The sequence below is a fragment of the Phacochoerus africanus genome, chromosome 4 (genome assembly GCF_016906955.1).
Source record: "Phacochoerus africanus isolate WHEZ1 chromosome 4, ROS_Pafr_v1, whole genome shotgun sequence".
In the NCBI taxonomy this organism is placed as follows: Eukaryota; Metazoa; Chordata; class Mammalia; order Artiodactyla; family Suidae; genus Phacochoerus; species Phacochoerus africanus.
Window position 1 is genome coordinate 136,761,482 of NC_062547.1, and position 25,467 is coordinate 136,786,948.

The 25,467-nt window shown below is 54.6% G+C and overlaps 1 protein-coding gene across 11 annotated transcripts in view; it reads left to right on the top strand.

Annotated features, from left to right (window-relative positions):
* Positions 1-25,467, top strand: part of JADE2 (jade family PHD finger 2) — a 54,618-nt gene that overhangs the window by 3,522 nt on the left and 25,629 nt on the right. For 4 of the 11 annotated variants that reach the window (XM_047778643.1, XM_047778641.1, XM_047778642.1 and 1 more), the window contains exons 2-4: positions 7,283-7,340; positions 9,320-9,408; positions 23,025-23,182. In XM_047778643.1, the coding sequence (XP_047634599.1) occupies positions 7,283-7,340; positions 9,320-9,408; positions 23,025-23,182 (305 nt within the window). Of the gene's footprint in view, positions 1-194; positions 356-1,700; positions 1,839-1,931; positions 2,116-7,282; positions 7,341-9,319; positions 9,409-23,024; positions 23,183-25,467 lie in introns of those variants that run through there. The other 7 variants (XM_047778640.1, XM_047778637.1, XM_047778639.1 and 4 more) reach the window with 4 other exon arrangements.

Here is a 25,467-nt window from a genome sequence, read left to right on the forward strand (position 1 = left end):
CTTGGCGGCAGGTCTCAGGTCCTAGGCTGGTGGGGCGGGGTGGGCTGCGTTTCCCTTTGCTCGGTGCCAAGGGTACCCTTGCATCCCGCGCCTCTGGCTTCTGCAGATTTCCAAACCTTCTTGCTGCGCTTAGCATTCCCTCCTACCCCCTTCCCGCCTTCCCTTTGTGTTCCTAGACACAAAGTTTCATTTAGGGTCCGAGTTTGCAGGAGGTCGTCAGGAGGCATCGTGTCTGCAGTCTGAGCTGAGGAGTTGAGGGAGCACGACTGACCTGCCCCCTTGCCTTTGTTGCAAGGGGGAGGAGCCCTGAGCTTTGAAACTGGACAAGCTCTCAGGAGGTCCCTTTGACTTTTAGGTTTGCACACTGAGTCCTGGGCCTGGGTGGTGGTAGGGCCCCCTGGCCCCTCTTCCTAAGGTGGCTTTTACTCCCGCCCTTTACTGGTAAAATTCCCAGTAGGACAGTTGGCAGACGAGCTGGGCAGGGAGCTGCCAACCAGGCCTGGCCCTGTTTCCTGGGTTCCTAGGGTGCTGACTTCTCCCCTACCTCCACTTCCTCTCCCACCTTAGAGCCCCAAGTGATGGCACCAGCTCTCCTGTCCCGTCTTCCTCAGGCGGGTTGGGACTCGCAGAGCGATCTAACAAGCAGAGGAGGAAAATAACAACAGAATAACTGTAAAGGGAAGGAATGAGTAATAAAGCCAACCCAGGCAGGGAGGAGGGCTTTCATGTTTAAGAGATGCTATTTGCTTTTTAGGTCATAGGCTGCAAAAACAGGCTTTGATCCGAAGTGGGCGAATAATTTATTGAGAAAGTTTGCGTGGTAGGGAAGAAAAGGGATGTTTGTTTGATCTGGAGGCCTCTTGGTTGTCCCAAGTGCTGTTGGCTGTTGTTTCGAGTGGAAAAGCATTTGGTTCCACAGCAAATGCCTCCCGGAGGGAAGTCCTTGCCCCAGGCAGCAAGAGCAGTGAATGTTGGTTTTGAAACTGTTTAGCCAAGGGTCTCCCCAGCACTTTTGGAGCTGAAGTGTTTAAGAGTCGAGTTGTTTGGGCTCAGGATGCAGCAAATATTTCCAGAACATTTCCCATCTAACATGCTTTTCCTTTCCCTAAATTGCCTGGCTAAACAGCCAATAGCACTGATCCAAGAGGCTGTCGGAAGTCTCCACTTAGCTTTCATTGACAGCTGAGGTGGCACTGCTGACCCCCAGCCCCCAGGTCCTCTCAGAATCTTGAGGTCAGGCTTTCAACCCTGGTTTCCACGTTCTTGAGGTTGAGCGCAGGGTATTCTGGTGAATCGCTGTGCCCGTTAACGCCGAGGTACTTGTCTTTACAGCCAAGAACCAAGTCAGAGGCTTCCAGTCCAAATTCTTCCCAGCTTATCCAGCAGGCAGGCTCTTTGTGGGCCTCACAGTTCTCCCTTTGGGTTCTCCGCCTGAAGGCCAGGGCACAGTTGGGGGGTGGGGGGGCTGCCTGGCTTGTCTTGTCCTCCACATGGGAACGTCACTGCGTAGCTCAGCGTTCAGGAACCCAAGAGGGTTCTCAGACAATCCACAGGAATCCGGAGTAGCCCAGCCAGATTCTGGTTTTGTAGGCCTGTGCACTGCACACTCTGGCCCCTGCGGGGGTGGGGTGGGGGCAGGGGGGGGGGAGCACAGTGTTATTTGGGGTCAGGCAGTCTAGCTTTGAATGCTGGCTTTGCAGTCACCAGCTGCAGCAGTTGCTCCATGCCTCAATTTCTTCATCTGCACTTGGGCCTAATAACAGTACCTCTCTCGTGGTGGGTGTCTGGATTAAGTGCTACGTTGCAAGAAGAAGACTAAACCCGAAGCCAGGCCTGTGGTAAGCACTTGGCTTGGTATTAGCTCTTCTTACGCTTGCTGTTAATGATCTGGAGAGGACCCAATGCAGCTGACCTTTGATCTCTCCCTCCAGGCTAGGCCAGAGAGCCAGCTCCCTTCTCTAAAGAAGGGATCAGAGGACCCTGCACTTGCCAATGGGCAGCCATCCGTGGGAGCGAGCGGACTGAACTTTGCCCTCTCTGAGGTGGAAAGTAGGGTGAGACGGTGCCAAAGGACAAAGTAGACAAAGCCCATTTCTGTCTCCCAGGATCCCCTTGGTATGTCCCCAGAACTGGGAGCAGTGGGTGGGTGTGGGCATAGTGTTCGAGGGATCTGGGTGCCCCTTGGGACACTTGCAGTGGGCAGTGATGGGTGTTGGAGGAGGGCTCAGGCTCCCCTGTGCGTGCGGAAGCAAATCTGAGCATCTGTGTGTCACGAACTCATTTTTGCCATGGCAGCTAGTGTTCCTGAGAAGGCGTTAAAGTTAACAAGAGATAGGAAAGAGTGGGGCTCTGACCCCCGTTTTTTATACAGCTTTAAGAGTGTGCCACTCTTGTTTTCTGAACGTCTGGCCTTCCCGACTCAAGCAGGCTCTGAGGACGGGTTTTCCAGCCGAAATATCATTAAATTGTATTAGCATCTTATTACACACACGCCTTAGCGGTCTGCCTCAGACAGGGAGAGTTTTTGTTTCTCTTTGAAAGATTGTGTCTGGAATGGTAAATTGCCTGCTTGAAAGCCTCCCCCTGCTCCCCCCTTCTAAGGAGGAGGACGAAATCCTGCTGTGTGTGGTGGCAGGCGGGTAGGCCTGGTGGCCCCCAGAGAGGAGAGGCCGGAGGCCAGGTTGGGGTGTTTTAACTGCCCAGGGAGCTGCTGCAGTCGCAGGCCTGAAAGGCCCACTGTTTCCAGGGTCAGCTGGAAGGGCGTTCATGGAGGCCCAGGGTGTTTATTTGAGTTTATTTGCGGAGAGGTCTTTAAAGGGGGCTGGCATTGGGCATGGGTATTGCAAGTCCAGACCCGAGGCCCCCACTCAGACCAGTGGCCAGTGCTGCCAAGAAAACATCTGCCACCAAATTGCTGCCCTATTACTGAGTTGACATTGATCATTAGCCAGGAGCCCAACCAAATAAAGCCTCCTGGAAAATGTGTGAGGTTAAGATGGGGAAGGCAGGCTGTGCAAACAGGACAAAATGTTGAGCCGGGGTGTTTGCTCCCGCAAGCGGCGAGCAGGCCGGCTGGGCTCTGTTGCCCCACACTTCCAGAGGGTGGGGACAGGAGCACACCCAGCACGCCATGTGTACCAAGCCCCTTTTATACGCTGGGTGCAACTCCAGGGGGCACTGGGGCGCCAGCAGGGATCCGAATGGTTGTGCTTTTTACTGTGGCGGAATGTACATTCCCAAGGAGGACATTCAACAAGTAGGTCAACAAACACAGATTGTGACGGTTGTTCTGAAGAAGCTGAGTAACAGGGCGGTGGGCTTTCCGTAAATAAAGCAGCTGGCATCAACCTCTGTGCCATCTCAGCTGAAACTTGAAGAATGGAGAGTCAGACGGGCCTAGACTGCCTGGAATATGACAGGCAGAGCGCACACCTGAGCACCGGTCTTGAACCCATGGACTCTTGGATTGTTAGAGGGAGGCCAGTTTCGCTGGGAAAGGGAGTGGTGGTCAGTACGCGGGAGCCAGGGGCCGGGTCATGTGGGGTCTTATGGTCCGAAGCTGTTGTCTTTTGATCAGCAGGAAGCCTTTGAAAGATTTTAAATAGGGCATGACATGATCTGAGTCATGCTTTTTGAAGATCATTCAGGCTGCTGTGTGCCTCCTGGATTATAAGAAGATGATAGTGGAAGCTGGGAGATGAATGAGGGGTCCTGCAGGAGATGAGACGGGCCTGCACCAGTGCAGTGGCCCTAGAGATGGGGGACTCCTGGGGTGTGCTGGGGGGAGCGCCCTCTGGACTTGCCAAGGGTGGGCGGAGGGGCAGAGGAGGCACAGCGAGGCTGTGGGGCTGCTGCTCGTGGAGGGGGATCTAGAACTGCCACACTCCCGAAGGAGAGCTGTGTGTGTCTCCAGCTGGGGTGGTGCCCGAGTGCCAGTGCGCTGGAGCCAGAGACACTTTCTTTCCCAGCTGCCTTTGTGGGGTAGGGTTTCAGGAGCACTTTTCTGTCCCTCTAAGCAGACACCTTGTGACCCTGAGGGCTTCTCCCGTAGCAGACCTTTGCTTTGAGAGAGATTGGAGGAGCTGGGGGAGGGAAACCAGAGGTGGGGACCGAATCTCAGCACCCCCTCTCCCAGCTGCATGTGCAGCCCGGGATGTGCAGCTTTGGGAAAAGAATCCTCCCCGACCCCTCTGCTGGGTTGGAGACGGGGTCCAAGGGGCAAAGGGCTGTCCCACAGGGGAGCTCAGACCTCCTGAGGGGCTTCTTAGCCACTGGCAGTAGAGGCTCACCTGAGGCAGGGAGGCCTTTGGAACAGACTTGTTTCAAAGGAAAGCAGCAAAGCGGTGGCTTCCCTCTGAAACCTAGTTATTATTCCAATTAAGCCACCACAAAATCTGTTCCTTTAATAACACCCTGCCCGGGAGGACTCTGGGGTGTTTCACGGAGGGCAGGTTGGACGGGGAGCTGGCTGAGGGTGGGGTGCAGGTCTGCACGCCGACAGGTTACTGGTCCTGGGCAGCAGGAACCAGCGTGACGAGCAGGGCATTGGCAGGCAGGGTGTCCCGCCGTGGGGCACCTTCCTCACTGTACAGGCCCGCTGCCTCACTGAGGAGCCCACCCTCAGGTGGGCCCTGGTCGGAGGACTGCCCGCCCGGCCTGAGTCGGCCGTGGTGTTAATAACCAGCACCCATACGGGGTGCCAACCGCTGTGCTAAGGGTTTTATGCGGCTCTCACTTACTCACCAGCTGATTCTGGCCCACGAATGTGTTTAGTTTGGCCCTGTCGAAGTGTTTGAAAAATCCTGAATCAGTTGCCAACGTTTTAAGTTCAGGAGATGTATGTAAAAATCCAGATCCAGTTTGTGTCCTTTGGGAGGTGTGTCTGGTGCGGAGTGAAGGTGGGATTGAACTCGACCTCCCTGAATCCAGAGCTGCTGCTTTTAAGCCATGGGAGAGCCTGGCTTGGAAGCGCCCTGTTTGCTGGAAGTGGAGAGGCAAGCAGTTCAGGGAGAGGATTGCAGGGGAAACAGGGAGAGGATTGCAGGGGAAACAGGTGCGTGCATTTCGAGCACCTCTTCCTCCACTCCTGCCCCGCCTGTGACAGGGCTGTGTTGGCCACATGTAGGCAAGGGTCAGAGTTGTGTTAAAGTCACCTCTGTCCCCTCAAACCCCGGAGGACAGCAAAGATGGGCACCTGTGGGTGGCAGAACATTATTGCCCCATGCAGTCCGTGACCTGAGCCGCCGGCTGCAGCACGGAGGCAGAGGAGTCGAAAGGTCAGGAGCCCGGTCTCCTAAGGCGGACTTCTCCCGAGCACTATTTTCCTGGCTCAGTCACTTTACTTCTGAATTTCATTTTCTTCTCCTGCGAGAGAGAAGCAGCCCATCATGCCTGGCAGCACAAAAAGGTTGTTTTGAGGTCTCGGTGAAGGGAGGTCTCTTCGTATCAGCATGCCCTTCTCCCCGAGCCGTGGGCGTGCAGCAATTTGAGCCCTCTTTCCTGCCTCCCCGACGGCTGCGGTGCTCCCCGTCCGGTATCCCTCTACCTCCACACCCTCCATGGAGCCCTTGGCCTGCCCCCTTGGAGCTGGGCAGTGAGCAGCCCCAACGAGCCTTCCTGTCCTCCTGAGCCTACTGTTGGGGGACCCCGGGCGGAGAGAAGCTCCTGGTTAAGGTCAAGTTCGAGGCAGGAGGGTCTTCCTAGGTAGCTCAGCGTTCTGAGTGGTCATACCCCACCTTAGAGAGCCAGTGCTCGCCGGTTTCTGCAAGGCCACAGTAAAATAAGGCGAACCTCAGGGCTTGGCAGAAGCAGACTTGGGGTGACAGCAGGTGGCAAATGAGATTCTGAGGCGGGGAGGAGCCCGGCCGGCCTGCCACTGGGATGAGCCCTGCGGCTTTCTCCCCACTGCCACGGGCTCTGTGTCCTTCGCTGTGGACAGTGAGGCAACCCCGTTCCAGACAGGATCGTGGAGGAAAGCTCTCTGGGCCCCGAGCCCCAGATCTGTTCTCCCACTCGGACTTAGCCACTGACGAGCTGTGAGACCTGGGAGTGGGTTACCAAGCCATTCAGTGGGCTCCCCTCCCAGAGGGCACAAGGGCAGGCTCTGCCACCCAGGACTCGGCAGGATTAGGGGAAATAGTGGGTGGGAAAGCACTTCCAACAGGCAGGAGCTGACAAGGGCACAAAGGCAGCTCAGTGTGGACTCGGGGATCAGACCACGTGGATTCAAATCCCAGTTCAGCCAGTCATGGGCAGGACAAGGCACCGAGCCTCCTCAGCAAATGAGGCTGAGAGCTCACACCTCACTGGGTCATTAGGAACATGAGCCGGCCTGGCCGCGTGCGTGGGGAAGGGCTCCGTGTGGGCGGGCTGCCCTTCCTACCCTGAAGCTCAGTACTCTGGTAGAGATAAATTTGGTCTGTACTTTTACCTGGAGAAGGACACTGGGGAGAGAGGAGGCCGGCCAGCCCTGTCACCCTGGGCCCGGTGTCTCGGGGACCCAGCTTAGAGCCTCCCTGCCACCACCCCATTTCCACTGCCCTCTGGCTGCCCCTTTCAGGATGTGGCCTCAGTGCTGTCTGGGCTGGCTTGTCCCCTGCCCCAGATTCCTGGTCCTCCCGGAAGAATCAGCCTTGTGCCCTGCGCCCTCTCTGCTCGGCACCCAACTGGGCACCCCTTGGGGTGGATCCTCTGGTGGGCCTGAGCGGCCTTGAGTAGAAGCTGCAACTGCTCTGAGTTCCCGTCGTGGCTCAGCGCTTAAAGAAGCTGACTGTGACCCATGAGGGTGCGGGTTTGATCTCTGGCCTCAGTAGGTTAAGGATCTGGCATTGCCGTGAGCTGTGGTGTAGGTCGCAGACACGGCTCGGATCTGGCATTGCTGTGGCTGTGGTGTAGGCCAGCGTCTACAGCTCCGATTCGACCCCTAGCCTGAGCACTTCGGTATGCCGCGCGTGCGGCCCTAAAAAGCAAAAAAAAAAAAAAAAAAGCTGGGGCAGCTCATCCCCCTTGCTCTCCATCTGGGGCATCTTTGAGCAGACTCTTGGTTGTCTAAGGCTCTGTGTGCAGGAGGTGGGAGATGAGGCCGCCTCTCCCACCCCAGGGCCCCTGCAGGTGGGCGGGGAGAAGGTGAGGCTGGCTGTGGAGAAGGATTGGGCACAGCCTTGTGCTCATTCTTACCCTGCAGCAGGGTGAGTGTGGGGAGGTTGGTTATTGGGCAATTTTCGGAGTGATGAGGATTTCCCAAGCTGCCTGTGAGTATAATGGAGCCTGCCTTTTGTTGCAGATGGAAGAGAAGAGGCGAAAATACTCCATCAGCAGCGATAACTCTGATACCACTGACAGTAAGTCTTTCCACTTGGGGCTCCTACAGGGAAAGCCTTTGACTAATTATTAGGCCCGCATTCCTAGATGGAGGGACACTGCCGCCATGGTCTCAGTGTTGATGAAAGCTTAAATGAGGCCAGGTCCCTCTGCTCCTAAGAAAGTCCCCGCATCACTGTGGCCTCCAGGACCTTGCTGTCTTCTTCACTCGGCTCCTCTCTACCCTCTAGCTCTCACGCGCACGTGCTCTAGCTCTCACGCCCACGTGTTTTCCTCTGGTTGAAACAGATCAGCTCCCCTCTGGGCCTTTGCATATGCTGTTCCTGGCTGCTAGGAACACCTCCCTCTCCCTCTGGCTCTCCTATTGAGCCAGGGCCCTGGGGAAGTGTCCACACAACAGATCAAAAAACCTGTCACTGTTTATTATAATCACCTGCCAAGTATCATTTCCTGACCACTGGTAAGCTCCTGGAGAAGAGGGGTTGTGTCTTGCTGACTGCTGTACCCAGCTAGATCAGGCACGTGATAGGTGATCAGCAAATGTTTTGCCAATGCAATTAATGAAAGAGTCTGACCTTCATGGGATCTTGGAGATAGAATCTCAGAGGCAGACTTGTGTGTGGGCTCAGTTTATCAGTTGGATATGGGGTGGGAGGCTCTATTACAGAGCACATGGGGCTTAGGCAACCTCTTCTGAAATGGGGCAAGAAGGGAGGTTTATGTCAGGAGACGCCTTGGGAGGCAGCTCTTCTCAGATGCTCCAGGAACCTGGGCCTGCATGAGCTGGTAGGAGAAAAGAGCTCCGGTCTGCCTGTGGAGGAGAGGGATGCTGCTAGGAGGATCCCAGCTAGGAGTACACCCTGGCAGGAGCCCCGGCTATGCTGCCAGGGCAGCTGGGCCTGGAGCCCTGCAGCTGTAGATCTTAGTTCGTTCACGTTTGTGGTGGGCAACATGTGGAAGGAGAGAGCTCAGCTCTCCGAGGCCCCTTAGAGCTCCTGGAGTTCTGTAAATCCCAGGAGCCTGGGGACACATGCACTATGATGACAAGTCCCAGCCCCTTCTCTCCCTCCAGGTTTCACTCCCGGTCCTTTGAGTCTCTTTGCTCAGCTTGGCTCTGGTATCTGACCTGGCCAGCTCTTCCTCCCCGCGGCAGTAGATCAGAGCACCTGGCCTTTGCTCTGTCCCAGCAGAACCGAGAAGAAATGTATCCTCTGCTTCTAACTTTATCACAGGCCAAGGGACCCTTGGGGGCAAGGCACCTGCAGGGCTGAAGCGTATTCTGCGTCGGAGCGGGGCCAGGCTGAGGCGTGGCCCCTTCGCGCCAGTCCTCGCCACTGCCCAGCCATGCCTGCTGCTCTTTGACGCATAGGGGTGGAGGCCACCCTGAGTGGAGTCCAGCAAGGGCCCTCAGACCTTACTGATCATAGGTAATGTTTCTTGAGGCAGTGCTGTGTGCCAGGGAGAGTGCTGCAACTCTGCAGACGTGGTATTTCATTCCCACGACTCTTCGAGGTAGTCATTCCCAGCTCCCATTTTATGGAAAAGTAGGTCGAGGCTCAGAGAGCCTAACTCATTTGCCCAGGGTGATAAGCTAGTTAAGTGACAGAGCCAGGGCTCAAGCCTGGTCTTCGGGTCCACGTTAGAGCAGCACTCTTCCCACTGCCCAGTCTAGCCTCTGGACACCCACTGGCATCGTCCTGGAGTGTCTGATCCTTGGGAGGCGGACAGTGGCCTGGGAAGGCTTGTCATAGCTCTCCTTCTCCGAGGAGGAGGCAGAGGGACTTGTCATAGCTCACACAATAAGCTAAGTCCTTTTGTCTCCCAAGCCTCTTCTGGTGGGTGAGTGGAGGAGGCGTCATGTCCCCATTCGTCGTTAGAGAGGCCCAGACTAGCGCAGTCCACAGAGGACTCTACTCGCTGAACATTCAAGCTAGAGTTTTCCTCCTAGGCCTTCTTTCTGTGGACATGGGAGCCCTCATGGGCTCTGCTCTCTCTGCAGGTCACGCTACATCTGCATCAAGATGCTCCAAGTTGCCCAGCAGCACCAAATCCGGCTGGCCCCGGCAGAACGAAAAGAAACCATCAGAGGTGGGTAGTGCCAGGCATCCTGGAGAAAGATGAGACACAGGTGGAGGGGCAACAGGAACAGAGACCTGTGCGGAGGGAGGGCTGTGTGGGGCACGTGCAAGTGCACAGGGAGAGCATTCCTGGCAGAGGGCACAGCCATTGCCAAAGGAGACCCGTATGGCTGAGTGGAATGAATGGGGGGTGTGTGTGCCAGTTCTCATAGACTGCTATGAAAACCTTCCTGTTGATCTGAGTGAGAGGAGAAGCCTCTCAAGAACCATAAGCAGGGTAATGATACAGTCTGAGTTTTAATTTTTGTCTTGTTAGGGCGGCACCCGCGGCATATAGAGGTTTCCAGCCTAGGGGTTGAATTGGAGCTGTAGCCGCCAACCTACGCCACAGCCACAGCAACACCAGACCCGAGCCTTGTCTGCGACCTACACCACAGCTCACGGCAACGCTGGATCCTTAACCCACTGATCGAGGCCAGGGATCGAACCTGCATCCTCATGGATGCTAGTCAGATTCATTTCTTCCGAGCCACGATGGCACTGCAGTCTGATGTTTCAATAAAATCTCACTCGCTGCTGTGTGAGGGGAATATGATGGACAAGCCTGGGAGCAGAGGGGTCTTTGGCAGTTGTCCAAGACAGAAGTGTTGGTGGCTCAGAGCTGGGTGATGGCAGTGGAAACAGAAGCAGCCTCCAAACGTGGGACATTCTTGGAGTTCCCATTGTGACTCAGCGGAAACGAATATGACTAGCATCCATGAGGACACAGGTTTGATCCCTGGCCTCGCTCAGTGGGTTAAGGGTCTGGCGTTGCTGTGGCTGTGGTGTAGGCCGGCGGCTGCAGCTCCAGTTCAACCCCTCGCCTGGGAACTTCCACATGCTGCGGGTGAGGTGAGGCCCTTAAAAAAAAAGACAAATGTGGGGCATTCTGGAGGCTGAGCCAAGAGTTGACAGGATTTGCTGGTGTGGGGATGAAGGATGGAGTCCACGTGGCTCATCCGCTCCTTATCGGGCCGGTTCACATGCGTCCGCACCGTGAGCCTTCTTTCCTTTGACCGTGTGCGCGCTGGAGAGGTGGCGTCTGGAGCTGTGGCAGAGAGCATCGAGGTCGGGTAAACAAACGGACATGAGGTCCTGCCTCCTGCAGCCCCTGAAAAATCTCATCCTAGAGCCTCTTTGCGCCCTCTTAGGTCTTCAGTGCATTGCGTGGGGCACAGAAGTGACCTTTGGCAAGGGCTGCAGGAGCACTGAGTATCCAAGAAGAGGGGGGCTTGAATCTGACCCTTAAGAGACGTTCTGCAGCCCACAGGGTAGCCCCATGCTGGGCTGGACACGGCTTTCTCTCTCTCTCTCTCTCTTTTTTTTTTTTTCCTTTTGTCATTTTTTAGGATCCTCATGGATACTAGTCAGGTTGGTTAACCACTAAGCCACAACAGGAACTCCTGGGCACTACTTTTCTTTTTTCCTTTTTGGCCATCCCAAGGGATACAGAGTTCCTGAACGCTACTACAGCCGTGGCTATGCCGGCAGTGCCGGATGCTTAACCCACTGTGCTGGGTCTGGGAATTCAACGTGCATTCCAGTGCTCCATAGACAACACCAATCACAGTGGGAACTCTTGGACACGACTTTTTTCATCCTCAGAACTAGCCTAGGGTTCTTAATCCTCCTGTTACAATAAGGAAACCAAGGATCCCAAGGTTATATGGCCAAGGGTCGGCAGAGAGTCAGAGTGCTGGGCAGAGCCGTGGGACCTGGTGTATCAAGGATATCTTTGTTGGGAGCCCTGCAGCCCTCACTGCAAGGGCAGTCCTGGAGCTGCGGCCATTAGCCAGCCCCTGGGGGGGCATTCCTCAGAGCCTCATGTTTGAGAAAGGACTCCCCACCTCCTCCAGAGCTGGCCTACCTTGGGACACGTGGGGGGGGGATGGGGGAAGGGGACTGCCTGCCTTTGAGACCTGAAGCCTCTCCTTCCCATCCCCCAACCTCGCGTTCTCCTTCTGCCCTGTAGGCAAGGGTGGGGGTGAAAGGAGGTGTCTCCAGGAGTGCAGCAAGGATCTGAGTGAAAGCTGGGGTGAGGTGCGAGTGGAGAATGCAGCTCTTGAGGCTCTGGTCCCCTCCTGGTCTAGCCCTGCCCAGCGGGCAGGACGGCTGTGCCCAAGTGCACTGGGAAGGAGCAGGCAGAAGGCAGTGTGTGCTAGGGCCCCGGGAGCCCCTGGGACCACGCCTCCGCTCCTCCACCCCCACCTCCGCTTGGGAGCAGGGGTTCCCTGTTCCGACCAAGGTTGGATTAGTAAAACAATAGCCAGCTTTGTGCCTCCCTAGTCCTGGGAGGCAGGAATCGTCCTGCCCTGCCTGTTTGGGAGCTGAGAAACCTGCCTCTAAGAATCCCACCTGCCCCCTGCTCCTGGGGGCTGTTCAGCTGAAGAAGGGGGCGGGAGAGTTCCCGAGACTGGCCAGTCCTTTCCCTTGGTTTCCCCTCCAAGCACCAGGGGGAGGAGGAGCCTCCTCTCAGGGCTGAGATCCCAGGGGCAGGCCTGCCATTTACCCCCAGGATAGGCAGGCAGGCTGGGAGGAAACAGGTGTCAAGCAAAGGTGGAGGGGAAAGAGTGATTTGCATGGGCTGAAAATTCCCCTGCCTCTTGGGTTTTCCAGTGCAGGGCCTTTGAACCTTTCCCCACCTCAAAATAGAGTCAGACCATTGCAGGGGTGTTGATCCCCAGCCCTGCTGGGGCTGGCTACGCGCGGCTCTGGAGCCCAGGAGCCTCTGCAGGGGGGTTCTGAGGCCTGACTGGAGCCACCCGCCCTCAAGTCCTAGGCTGCGGGCGGGCTGAGGAAGGCTTCTCTGCCTTGAACTGTCGCCAAGGACAAGCTTTTCCTCCCACAGCAGGCTGGAGAGCAGCCTGTGAGGTTTCCCTCGTCCCCTAAGTGAGGAGGCTGAGCCGGAGCCGGCATAAATTCCAAGTTATCGTGGGGCAGAGAGGAAACCATCAATGAAAGCTTCCAAATTATTTGGCTCATGAGAAGGCGGAGATGAAAGCGAGGATTTGGCGGCAGATAATGTTTGCACTAAATCTCCTCGCTGGGCTGTCCCTTCTCTTTCTGTGCATGGGCTGGAGAGAAGGGCCTTTACCGTCTGCTGGGGGCTGGGAGCTGGGGGCCGAGGGCTTTGGACGCCCTGGTGAAAGGGGGGTCTGGAGTTCCTTCCGCTTGGTCCCCAGAGGAGGCAGCATGTGGGATGGTTTTCAGGCTGCTCCCGTGGTCTGCGCCCAGTCTGGCCTGAGTTCCCAGCCTCAGTGCTGGCGAGTTGAGGTCTCTGGTGCAGGAGCCCCTGCCTGGTGGCTGCAGAGCCCCAGACCCACATTCCCCTCCATCCTCTCGTCTGTGTAGGCGACAGTGATGGTGGGAACTTGAGGACCGAGAGTACTTAGCACAGCAGCTGCATTGGCCTTAGAGAAGCCCCCAGCTATGGAAAGGGCTGGGGTTGCATTTAGGCGAGACTGGGGGCGCCATCCTGGGATGACTGCACTTTGAGGGTGCAAGTCAAAGGGCCCCCTGTACACCGGAAACCGGTGCCCCAGGCTGGAACAGAGTGCTCTGACCAGGAGTCAGGACCCTGGACAGGGCCAAGGCCTTGAGGCCTAGCTTCCCTTCTGGATGTTAACCAGTGGGTGGCCTCTCTCAGCCTGAATGAAAGGGAAGCTCAAGCCTCAGTACTGGGGGCTGAAGGGACAAGCCCTGGGATTCCTAGGAGGTCAGGTTTTTGATGGAAGTGCATTAGATCTGAAGCTGTCCCAGGATCCGTTTGGTGGTGGAGGGAAAAGGTGGGGCTGACCCAAGGAAACAGGCTGCTGCCTTCCTCTGCTCTGCCTGCCAGCGGGATCCCAAGAAAGCTGAGCTCAATCCCTAGGGGCTTAAGTCAGCCAGGCCAGTCTAGAGGGAGAGGACGGGATTAGCCTGGCCTGGGGAAGCAGTATTAGTGTATAAACTGTACTGAGGCCTTGCGTTTCTGGCCTGGCCTTTCTCACCACATAGCATGACCGTAACTTTGTGCGTCATATCTCTGAAAGCCTGATGGAGATCACAGACAATAGATTATATTTATGTATTTATGTATTTATTTATTTATTTGTTTGCTTTTTAGGGCCACTCCTGCAGCATATGGAGGTTCCCAGGCTAGGGGTCTAATCGGAGCTACAGTTGCCGGCCTACTCCGCAGCCACAGCAATGCCAGATCCAAGGCACGTCTGCAACCTACACCACAGCTCACAGCAATGCCGGATCCTTAACCCACTGAAAGACGCCAGGGATCCAACCCACAATCTCATAGTTCCTAGTCGGATTCATTTCCGCTGCACCGCGACCGGAACTCCAGATTATATTTTTTTTAAATACCACTATCAAAGCCCTATTCCACATCATCCCTAAGAATTCTGACTTAAATGGTCTGGAATGGGGCCCCAGGTACTCATATTTTTAAAAGCCCTCCTTCTGGAAGCAGAGTTAAGAACTCTGCCTTAGGCTTTTTTCCTCATCTGCTGAGACAGGCGTTTCCGGCTCAGGCCTCTCTGGCAGACCCTGAGGTTGAAGGAAGAAGGGGAGGCCTTCTAGCCTGGTCCAGGGACCGAAGCAAAGGCTGGGAGTGTGCGTGCGGGCATCCCGCAGCTCGCCCCTTCTCCCACCGCCGCTAGGAGCCTGATAGGTTTCTGCCAAGCCCGCTGCCTGGCAGGGGCGGGAAGGGCCATGCAGGAAGAGACCCGGAGGCCAGCCCTGTGGTTTGGAGGCAGCTGTTTAAGGCTGTGTCTTCGCAGGCTGGGAACAGAAAGGCAGGTGGAAGGCAGGCCGAGACGTGAGGATTTCCCCCCAAGCCGGCTGTCTTGGGGTAGAAAGTTGTGTTTTAAGGAAGTCAGAGTCCCCGAGGGTAGCCAGCAGAGACACAGGTAGGACCCTGGAACTCCCGGTAGTGATTAAACTCAGCAAACTCGAGAGCACCTTCTAGGCGCAGCCTAATGCGAGGGGTGCAGAAAATGCAGGCCCCGTCCCCAGGGAGCTTGTCCTGACTGTTAGCAGGATGCAGGTGCTGCACAGGAAAGTGTCAGTTGTGAGAGGTGCGGCCAGCTTTGCCACGGAGGAGCTCTGTGACCTTGGCAAGTAGCAGTAGCTCTCTGAGCCTCAAGGTCAACATCTGTAGAGCCTCGCCCTGTACTTTCTGCTCTGTAGATGTGACTCTCCTGAGGCCTGTGGAGCCTGGAGGTGGTGGAGATCCCAGAAATGAGTGGAGGTGAAGCTAGCCTCCCTCGGGCGGAAGCCTGGATGGTCCCAGAACAGCACGAGCAGGAGCTGCGCTCCTTTTTTAAGCCCTGGGGGCAAACTGTTCTCTGCTAGATGAGAGAACGGGGCCTCTCTGCAGGTTGCATGGGGGCCTTCATCAGCGCTCAGACGATTGCCCCGGGACAGGGCCTGGGCAAAAGAGGTGACCCCATGAACAGCCTCCGCCGCCAGTGGAATGTCTTCCAGACTCCACGTAAGGATGACCCTGCCTAGAAAAGGCAGCGAGTGCAGCGTGAGAATGCAGTGTATCTGCTCGACCCATTGCTTTTGAGAATGGGCTCCTTCTACCCTGGGGAAAGGCAGGGGTGGCCAGATTGTGTTTGGGTGCAAAGCTCCAGGATAAATAAGGTACGTTCCTGGAGGAGCAGAGATGTTATCCAACTGTTTGAAATAACATATTTTATATTAAAACAATGATGGCATGTGTTGTAGTAAAACGCAAAAAGCTTCCAAACTTGAGAGGTAAAACAGGAGAGCCCCCCACCCCCCAAAAAGGGCTTTTGAATGCCCCTGTGGTTTTGAGCCACGTTTCTAGCCTACAGTTCCTCTGCTACCCTGGGAAGCAGGTGCGCCGGGAGGGGAGAGCCCTTCCGCTGCGCCAAGCGCCTGCTTTCAGAGCCTCCTGCTGTCTTTCTCTGCGGTGGGGGACAGAACCACTTCTCCTATAGTCAGAAACATTGCTTCTCCCGCCAGCTGGAAAGGCCTCCTGGCCTCTGGGACTTGTCTTGCAAAAGAAATGTGTGTAATAAATTCTCTTTAAGAGCAGGAAGTGCTATTATCCTTGTGAAAGAGAAAAAGATGTTGAGTGTGTGTGCATGTGTGTGTGTCTGTGTGTGTGAGCGTGCGTGTAAGTGTCTGACCAAATTAGCCTAGTGGCAGCGTGAATGGGACTGGGCAGAGGGGAGCTCATTCCAGAGCCCCTCTCTGGTGTTTTATGCCTAATTTTCAGTATTTAAGTATGCTCTTGGCAGAGACACTCTATCAGTTTCCAGCCCAAGAAAAAGATTTTTTTTTTTTTTATGGCCACGCTTGTGGCATATGGAAATGACACAGCCAGGGACGAAATCCGAGCGGCAGCTGTGATCTACGCCATAGCTGCAGCAACGCCAGATAGTTTAACCCGCTGTACCAGCCAGGGATCGAACCTCTGCCTCCCCAGGAACCCAAGCTGCTGTAGTCGGATTCTTAACCTACTGCGCCACAGTGGGAACTTCAGAGCTGTTTTTGTTTTGTTTTGTTTAGTCTTTTAGGGCCGCTGGAGGTTGCCAGACTAGGGGTCGAATCAGAGCTGTAGCTGCCAGCCTACACCACAGCCACAGCGACGCAGGATCTGAGCCTCCTCTGCGACCTACACCACCTTCGTCCTCATGAATGCTAGTCAGAGTCGTTTCCGCTGCACCACAATGGGAACTCCTGATTTTTTTTTTTTTAAGAAATAGCTGGAGTTTCCGTCGTGGCTCAGCGGAAAATGAATCGACTGGCATCCATGAGGATGCATGTTTGATCCCTGGCCTCATCCAGTGGGTTAAGGATCCGGTGTTGCCGTGAGCTGTGGTGTAGGTTGCAGACACAGCTTGGATCCCTTGTTGCTGTGGCTGTGGCATAGGCTGGCAGCTACAGCTCTGATTGAAACTCTAGCCTGGGAACCTCCATATACCATGGGTGTAGCCCTAAAAAGCAAAAAAAAAAAAATAGAAGAAGAAGAAACAGCTGACTGGTTTGCTTGCAAAGAGCATTGCAGTGGTGAAGGGACAGCACAGATCTCAGACAAGGGTTTGTTGTCTCTGAGCCTCAGTCTCCACATCTGTAAAATGGGAGTTAAATGAATGAGGTGATATTATGTAGCATGTAGCACAGCACCTGGCATACTGTACCAAAGCAATTCCTTTTGACTATTAGCTGTTCTTTCTAATGAGATGTGGTGCTCTGAAAAACATTGTGATATTAATTGAAGTATCTGGTAGTAATTTTACTTGGCTCTTTCAGGACAGACTCTCAAACATCTTTGGGAAATTAGAGAGAGAGGGCCACTCCTAGCCTTGCATTGGGACTTCCGACGTGAACCAGAAGTCAAGGAGAGGCCGTGCTGGCCAAAGCCATTGTCACTGGCTTTAGAACAGTGACCAAGGTCCAGTGTTCCTGAGGTCCTCGTGAGGAATCCTTCGGGCCAGCCCTCTGCCTGTGCTCTCTCCCTGCTAAGTAGGACAGGAAGCTTCAGAGTTGAGTCCTACTTCAGACAAATGCTGGGGCTCATTGATTCCATCACTCAGTTATTCCACAAGCATTTCTTGAGTACCTGCTGGGTGCTAGGCACTGTGCCACAAACAAAGCACAATGGTAAACAAGACACATGCAGTTTCTGCCTCTCTCAGCTTGATCATTAGAGGAGATGGACGTTAAACAAACAATTACACAAATAATCATATTTTGTAATTATGGTAAGCGCCGGAGCTTTTCCTTAAGTAACTGAACTTCCTCTTGGTGGCTCTTGATCTGAAATAGGCTGCCACACAATACTTCACCCTTGAGAAAAGGAAGCCGAAACCAAGGTCCCAGAATGGAATATTCAAATAACATTCATAAATCTTGTGATCACATACAGGAACTCTTAGCACAGTGAAAGTTGCCTTCGTTTGCTTTGGGACATCATGTCAGACTCCACTGACCCTTTCTGGCAGAGCTTGTGTTGGGGTTCTTCCTGGGGAAGTGGTCTCTCAGAGGGCTCGGGAGACTTTTCAGTGCTTGCGGCCTTCAGTCTTGGGAAGAGGAAGTAGAGGGCATGCCCTGTGCGGCGTCCCCCCATCTGGGCAGAGTGGGGTCTTCAGCTCCCTTCAGAGCTGCATTGGCACCTCTGGCACCCACGGTGGTTATTAGAGTTTAGACCTTGAAGTTGTTCAAAGATGCTACAATTAGCATCTCCCAAGCAGCTCCGCAGAACTTGGTTGCTAGGCAGCAGACCTTTAAAGACAATTTGTCAATTTCTGCCAAAAGAGAGAAAAATAGTAAACACTCATTTCTGAGAAACTTGCTTGTTTTCCAAAAGCTTCCAACTTCCTTGCCATGGCAAGGCCTCCAGTTCATCAGTGTCTATTTTATCCTTTTTTTTTTTTTTTTTTGTTCCCAGGCTGAGGGTCGGATCGGAGCTACAGCTGCTGGCCCACACCACAGCCACAGCAACACAGGATCCGAGCCGCTTCTTCGGCCTACACCGCAGCTCACTGCAACGCTAGATCCTTAACCCACTGAGTGAGGCCAGGGATTGAATCCACAACCTCATAGTTCCTAGTCGGATTTGTTTCTGCTGCACCACAACAGGAGCTCCGGCGTCCATTTTAATCTTTGGTTTTCGTAAATAATTCTGAGGCATTATAGGAGAGTAAATGAGCCCTTTTTTTAAGCCTAACCTTTGGTAATTCAAAACAGATGTTTGGGTTGCCGTGTTTGTAGATGGGTCTTCTAGGAATGTACAGGGGTTCCTTTGTGAGAATCAGAGAACTCAGCTATAGCCCTAGAAAGGTGGTGGCAGATCCAGGGAAGCTCTTGAGTCATTAAGCCTTAGGTAGAACCTAGCAGGTGCCAGGCCCCCTGTGCCCTGCTGCAGCCTGTGACCTGGCCAGACCTCACTGAGCTTACCTTCTAGTAGGAAAGACATGGCAGGAGCCCAGGAGATCCCAACGCAGAGGCTGTGGGAGTTCAGAGGCAGCCTAGAACCCAGCCTGGGATCAGGGAAGGTTTTCCAGAGCTGCCATAGGCGGGACTAAGACCCTAAAGGTGAAACAGGCTGCCTCCACGTGGGCAGGGAGAAGCGTGTCCCAGCAGGGCCCTCCCATGTGCCAAGGGTGAAAAGTATTTGGAAGGGAGACTGCCAGGGCGGCTGTCTGTGTGGACGCAGGGCCTGGTAGGCCCTGCAGCTGAGCCTGAGGGCTGTGAGAAAACAGTGGAAAGCCACTGGAGGACTTGCAGCTTGCAGAAGCCACCGTCTGATCTGCATATATATCCCAGTCCTTGGGGAAGCCACCTGACTTGGCTTCAGGTTAACTCAAGGGCATTGGCAATGAGCAGGTGGCCAAGAGGAGCAGGGGTCGTGGGGAGTGCTGGATGGCTCTGCGGTAATCTGGATTCTTTTGCCACTTCCAACATGTAGGACCTTATTAAACTAACCTGAGATCCAGGTATCTCAGCTGTAAAATAGGGGTGATGGGGGAGTGGCCGTTGTGGCACAGTGGAAACAAATCCAACGAGTATCCATGAGGGTGCAGGTTCGATGCTTGGCCTCACTCAGTGTGTCAGGGATCCAGCGTTGCTATTTCTGTGGCTCTGATTTTTGACTCCTAGCCTGGAACTTCCATATGCCTTAGTTGTGGCCCTAAAAAAAAAAAAAAGAAGGGAGTTCCCACCCTGGCACAGTGGAACAGGAATCTGACTAGGATCCATGACATTGCAGGTTTGATGCCTGACCTTGCTTAGTGGGTTAAGGATACAGCATTGCTGTGAGCTGTGGTGTAGGTCGCAGACGCACCTCGGATCTGACTTTGCTGTGGCTGTGGTGTAGACCGGCAGCTGTAGCTCCGATTGGACCCCTAGCCTGGGAACCTCCATATGCCGCAGGTGCAGCCCTAAAAAGCAAAAAAAAAAAAAATTAAGTAGGGATGATGGTAGCACCCACTATCAGAGTTGGTATAGGAACTAATAATAAATTAATTCAAGAACAGCTGTTAGAGCAAACTATTGCATTTGGAGTAGATAAGCAATGAGATCCTGGTGTATAGAACAGGGAACTATATCCATTGCTTGTGATGGAACATGGTGGAGGATAATGTGAGAAAAAGAATATATGCATATGTGTGTGTGTGTATATATATGCATATAAAGAATACGTGCATATGTATCACATATATAATGTGAGAAAAGGAATATATGCATACATACGTATGACTAGGTCACTCTGCTGTACAGTAGAACACTGTAAATCAACTATATTGAAAAAAATAAAGATCATTTTAAAAAAAGAGCAGGAGTTCTCATCGTGGCACAGTGGAAATGAATCCGACTAGGCACCAGGAGGTTGTGGGTTCGATCCCTCAGTGGGTTATGGATCCAGCATTGCCGTGAGTTGTGGTGTAGGTCATAGACGCAGCTTGGATCTGGTGTTGCTGTGGCTGTGGTGTAGGCCAGCAGCTGTAGCTCCGATTGGACCCCTAGCCTGGGAACCTCCATATGCCATGGGTATGACCCCAAGAGAGACAAATAAAAAAATAAAGAAGTAATTTAGAAAAAGAACAGCCATTGGAGTAGTGCTGGGCACGCGGTGCTCTCTAAGTGTTGCCTAGTACCATTAAGATAGTTCTGCCTTTGCTGTGCTTCCATCGGTCCTCTGCCCTAAAGAGCCACTGGTGGCCCATGTGCCACCTGCTTCCTGAGTGACCCTAAATGAGACTTGCAACTCTCTTGGGACCAGACTCTTTTCTCTGTCTCTCCTGGATCTCCCTGACCAAGGTGAGCCTGGGATCCCTTCCTACTCTCAGTTCTCAATGCCAAGCCTGTTCCTAGGTCAGGGCCACCTCTCCCCCAGTGGTGGCAGCTTGGCACTCGGTCTGTGCCTACAGACCAAGGCTGCTGGTTGCTCCATTCAGTCCACGTGCTTGGGTTATTTCAGCTCTGGATATAGCCGTGAGGTGTCTTCATCCGTTCATGGGGGTTCCAAAAGCATGCCCGAGGAGCCAGTTGGGGGCCTAATCAGATAACTCTCCAGAGGCGCCCTTGTATGCACTCCTTCATTTAATCACCCACTCTGTCCCTATTTATTGAGAACCTTCTATGTCCCAGGCACTGGGAATATGGCAGAGAACAGGACAGGTGTGGCAGGACATGTGATAAGCAACAAAGCAACGTGAATACCCCAGTTCTTTTCAGGAATCTAAGTACCGGAAAGTGAGGGAGCCTGCCGGGCTGGAAAGCAGCCTTGTCAGGTAGTCAGTACTGCCTGAGGATGACAAGGGTAATCCCTCTGAGGTGGCGCTCACACTGTAGCCCAGAATGTGGGGACAGCGAGAGGTTTCATACTCACCTGTGCCTTTCTGGAGGAGTGCACGGTGACGCGAGGCTCTTAAAGGGTTGATTTCTAGGGCGAGATGACAGGCCTTCCCAGGTGGGCGGTTCCCCTTGGCATCAGAGCAACAGGGTGTTAGGTGTCTACCACGTGGCTTGCCAGGGTTGGGAGAACCTTGAGACAGTCATCCATCCACCCTGGGTTCAGTTCACCCCTGCCAGGTCCTGACCTGGGGCCCAGAGGGAAATAACCCAGCCCCAGCCTTGCTGGGCTTGGCAGAAGCCTCAGCTAGGAAAGGCCCCAGCCAGCAAAGGGGGTCCCGAAGGACCCCACAGGAGCACCAGTACCTGAGTCTGTGTCCTTGTAGCAGCCTTCTTGCTGCTTGCTAATAAGATATGCAAATTATTAAGGCTGTGAAATCTTTGCCACATTCCATCTTCTGTTTAATTAGCATTTAATCGCAATCTCATTTTAATTTTTTCACACTGGTACCCTAATTAAATGTTAGGGTGTTAGTCTTAACAATTAAGTTATATCGGCAAATAGCGTCTTCAAGAAACTTGACCTTTTGCAAGCCAGGGCCCTCTCTAGCTAGATGCAGACGTTAATGAGATCTCTGCAAGGTGCTGCCTGGAGCCCCCGTTTTAGCGCCCCCATTCCAGTCGTTTCCTGTAGTCACAGCCCTAGCTTCAGATGGGACACACCGCCAATGAGTGGGGATACTAGTGAGCGCCGGGAGCCTCTGGAAGGCTGGTAGACTCTCGTTCTTCCAGGGAAGGAAGTGGATGTAGAGGTGGGGCGGAGACAGAACATTGGGAAGAGCAGTTTCCCCCCGAGGGAGCCCAGTGAAAACCAGAGCATGGGGGCGCCTCCGCTCAGGGCCTGGCCCTCAGGGATCTGGGATGGGCTTGACTGAGAAGGCATTCAGCACCCTCCCCTAGCCCGGCACACACAGGACGGTACTGCCCTGGTCCCACCTGGCAGGCCACGTGGCATCCTTGGTCTTGGGACCAGAGAGACCCTGACCAATTGGAAGCTGTTCCCTAGGCTGCCCCAAACGCTGGCCTCTCCCTCAGCTGTTTGCATGAGGCCCTGGCATGTAGTTGCCTGGACTCTTCCACTTTGAGCCTATGGTTGCAATGACAAAGATAAATTTGGAACAGAAATTCCCTGAACTGGAGTTCCCGTCGTGGCGCAGTGGTTCACGAATCCGACTAGGAACCATGAGGTTGCGGGTTCGGTCCCTGCCCTTGCTCAGTGGGTTAACGATCCGGTGTTGCTGTGAGCTGTGGTGTAGGTTGCAGACGCGGCTCGGATCCCGCGTTGCTGTGGCTCTGGTGTAGGCCGGTGGCTACAGCTCCGATTGGACCCCTAGCCTGGGAATCTCCATATGCTGTGGGAGCGGCCCAAGACCAAGAAATAGCAAAAAGACCAAAAAAAAAAAAAAGAAAGAAAGAAATTCCCTGAACTGTCACTTCATGGCAGTATTGCATTCACAGAAGCCTTTCTGCCATCTGATTTTTTTCCTCACTATTTTTGCCTTTCTAGGCAAGTCTTTTTTTTTTTTTTTTTTTTTGGCCCACAGTGTGTGGAAGTTCCTGAGCCAAAGATCGAACCTGCGCCACAGTATTAACCCAGATCACTGCAGTGACAACACCAGATCCTTAACCCAGTGGGCCACAGGGAAACTCCACTGGCAAGTCCTTCCTCTTCTCTCTGACATCTGCTCTTGCCCACCACTCAGACTCTGTCCTCAAACAGGTCAGAGCACGTACATTCATTTAGCACATTCTTTTTTCTTTTTAGGGCCGTACCTGTGGCGTATGGAAGTTTCCAGGCTAGGGGTCGACTCAGAGCTGCAGCTGCCGGCCTACGCCACAGCCACAGCAACACGGGTTCCGAGCTGCATCTGTGACGCCGCAGCTTGAGGCGATGCTGGATCCTTCACCCACTGAGCGATACCAGGGATTGAACCCTAATCCTCATGGACACTCTGTCAGGGTCTTAACGTGCTGAGCCACAGCAGGAACCCCTGGCACATTGATTGAAGATCTCCTGTATACGAAGCCCTGTGCTGGGTTCAGAGAAGCTGCGTTATTATACCTCCTGCTTTTGTGTGGTCGTATCTTTGAGTGAGGGGGCAGGAGGCCCACTGGAGTTGCCTTCGCCTTCTCGCGTGCTGGCCTGTGGAGCAGCCCACCGTGGGGTGCGCTGAGGCCGTTCTCCCCCTCCCGTGCTCCTGACAGGTTTTCCGGACAGACCTGATCACAGCCATGAAGATCCCAGACTCCTACCAGCTCAGCCCGGATGACTACTATATCCTGGCAGACCCGTGGCGACAGGAATGGGAGAAAGGCGTGCAGGTGCCCGCTGGGGCAGAGGCCATTCCAGAGCCTGTGGTCAGGTGAGCTGGGCGGTCCAGGCTGGGGGGGCCGCAGGCAGGGGAGGAAGGGGGAGACTAGGGGCAGTCAAGGACCCTACCAGTTCTGAGATTGCCTTTACTTTCTAGGATATCCTTAGGCTTTTGTTTTTGTTTCTTTGGTCCTAAAAAGCTGGTGGTTTACCTCGGAGGCTAAGGGCTTGGGCTCACGCTCAGCTCTGGAGCCAGACAGCCTGGATTCAAAGGGCTGCTCACATTCAATGGGACGTTGGGCTAGAAATGTAGTCTCCCTGGGCCTCAGTTTCCTTGTCTGTGAAATGGGAGTGATAACAGAAACCCGGCCCCATGCAGTGGTCAAGATGACGTAGGGAGACGACGCAGGGAAGGCCCTGGGCATAGGACCTGGCACACGCCAGCGCTCAGTGAAAATGGACGTGGACTTAGCTTGTTGTCGACCCAAACTAGGTCCCACCGGACGATCGTATCAGGGAAGTCTCCAGGCTTTTAACTAGTCCTTAAGACGGAGATAAGCCATGCTCTGGACTTGTTAAACCTTTTAAGGAGTTCTTAGCAGGAGGAAGTCAAGTGCCTGGCACACACATCAGATGCTCAGGAAGCGGTTGCTAAGACCAGCCTCTGAGGAGGCCCCCTGCCAGGCTGGGTCAGGGCTGGGGCACCAGTGAGTCCTCTCCGGGCTTTGTAGCCTTCCGGTCTTGTAGGTCAGAGACACCCCTGGTGCTCCTGTCGGGAGGTGGCCTCCTGGCCACGGGCCTTGCCTCCGTTGGCAGAGCTCAGCCAAGTGCTTCTTTCCGCACCCTGGGAGATGCTCCAGGTCATGTCTCGGGACAGAGGGGCCTGCTGTCCCGGCCTCCCCTGCCCACCGGCCCGCCTGGGCCGGGCAGCTCGTGTTACTGGCAGTTTATTCCCAGCCTTGGCAGCCCCATGGCTCTCGATTAGGCCCGTTTTGACCAGGCCTTGGGCGAAGATCTCGGCCGTCACCTCCCTTGACATTGGCACTTTGCTTCCTGGCAGCCACACTGATGACTGGCTCACAGACGCCCAGTGCCCGCCTGGTGCCAGGCCTGTGCTGGGCATGGGAGTACTCAGCGCTCAGTGAGGACTGGGTGTTGGGCAGTGCTCGTCCTCCTGGTGCCTGGGGGCGGAGTGCCCACCAACTCTTGTCTTCCACCCTTCTAGAACCAGGGAAGCGCCTCCCTGGGTGAGAGGATGTGCAGGATTTGGAAGAATTTATTCTCTGCCTCTCCTGCCCAGGACCAAAAAGGGGGGGTCAGACTCTTGGCGGCTTTCTCACTCTCACCTCTGTAAACTGAGGGGCCGTTACCGGCCTCTCTGAGCCCATTCCCTCCTCTGCAAAACGGGGCTGATAACAGTACACAGTCCGAGGCTGTGGTGCTGAGGGATAAGTGAGAGTTCTCATGCCCAGGGCCCAGGACGACGAGGCAGAGGGGCGGGTCACCAGCTGGGCAGAGAGACATGCGTGTGGACCAGGCCCAGCCCAGCCATCGGTCCTCTCTCCTTGAAGGCTGGGAGATCCCAGAGACATTGGCCGGCCTGGGTGATCAACTGCAGATGCCTCAACACCAGTGGCAGCCGGTGTTGTATCTGTTCTGACAGCTCTGGCTCCAGCCGTGTGCACATGGCTGCTGTAGGCTGAGAGGAGCCAGGCACTCCTGGCCTGTCCATGGTCTTTGGAGGGGATAGGCTGAGGGGGAGGGCAGGGAGGGGTGCTCTGGTGGAGATGTCAGGGCACCTTCTTCCCCTGTCTCCCTCCAGCCTGGTCCCCCCATCGCCCAGGACACCTGCCACTGCACAGCCCTCATCTGGAAGCCAGCACGGCAGCCACCACGGTTAGAGTTGTTATAGGAACTCTGTTCCTGAGAACTGGCTGTGCTGAGCCTGCCAGGCTCATCTTCACATTTAATTACCACATCAGGCCTCGGAAGGGCATCTTACTGTCCCCATTTAACAGATGAGGAAGTTGGGAAATTCTGGGGAATTCCCTGCATGACCGCCAGGGCTTTGTGGGCTGGGCCAGGAAGTCACAGGCCACAGGAACAGGCCCTGGGGTGCCCCTCGGTGGCCCGAAGAGAGTCTTGTGCGCTGATCACCTTGGCGTGCTGACTCTGACTGCCCTCCCCCAGCTGCCCCCCCACCCCCCTCTCATGCCCAGTGCGTCCGTCCCCCGTCCCCACCGCACCCCTGCCCCAGCCCTTGAGCAGATCTGCCCACCTCATGGTCTGAAACTTCCCTGGATAATGATAACCTCTCACCTGCAGATCGGGAACTGA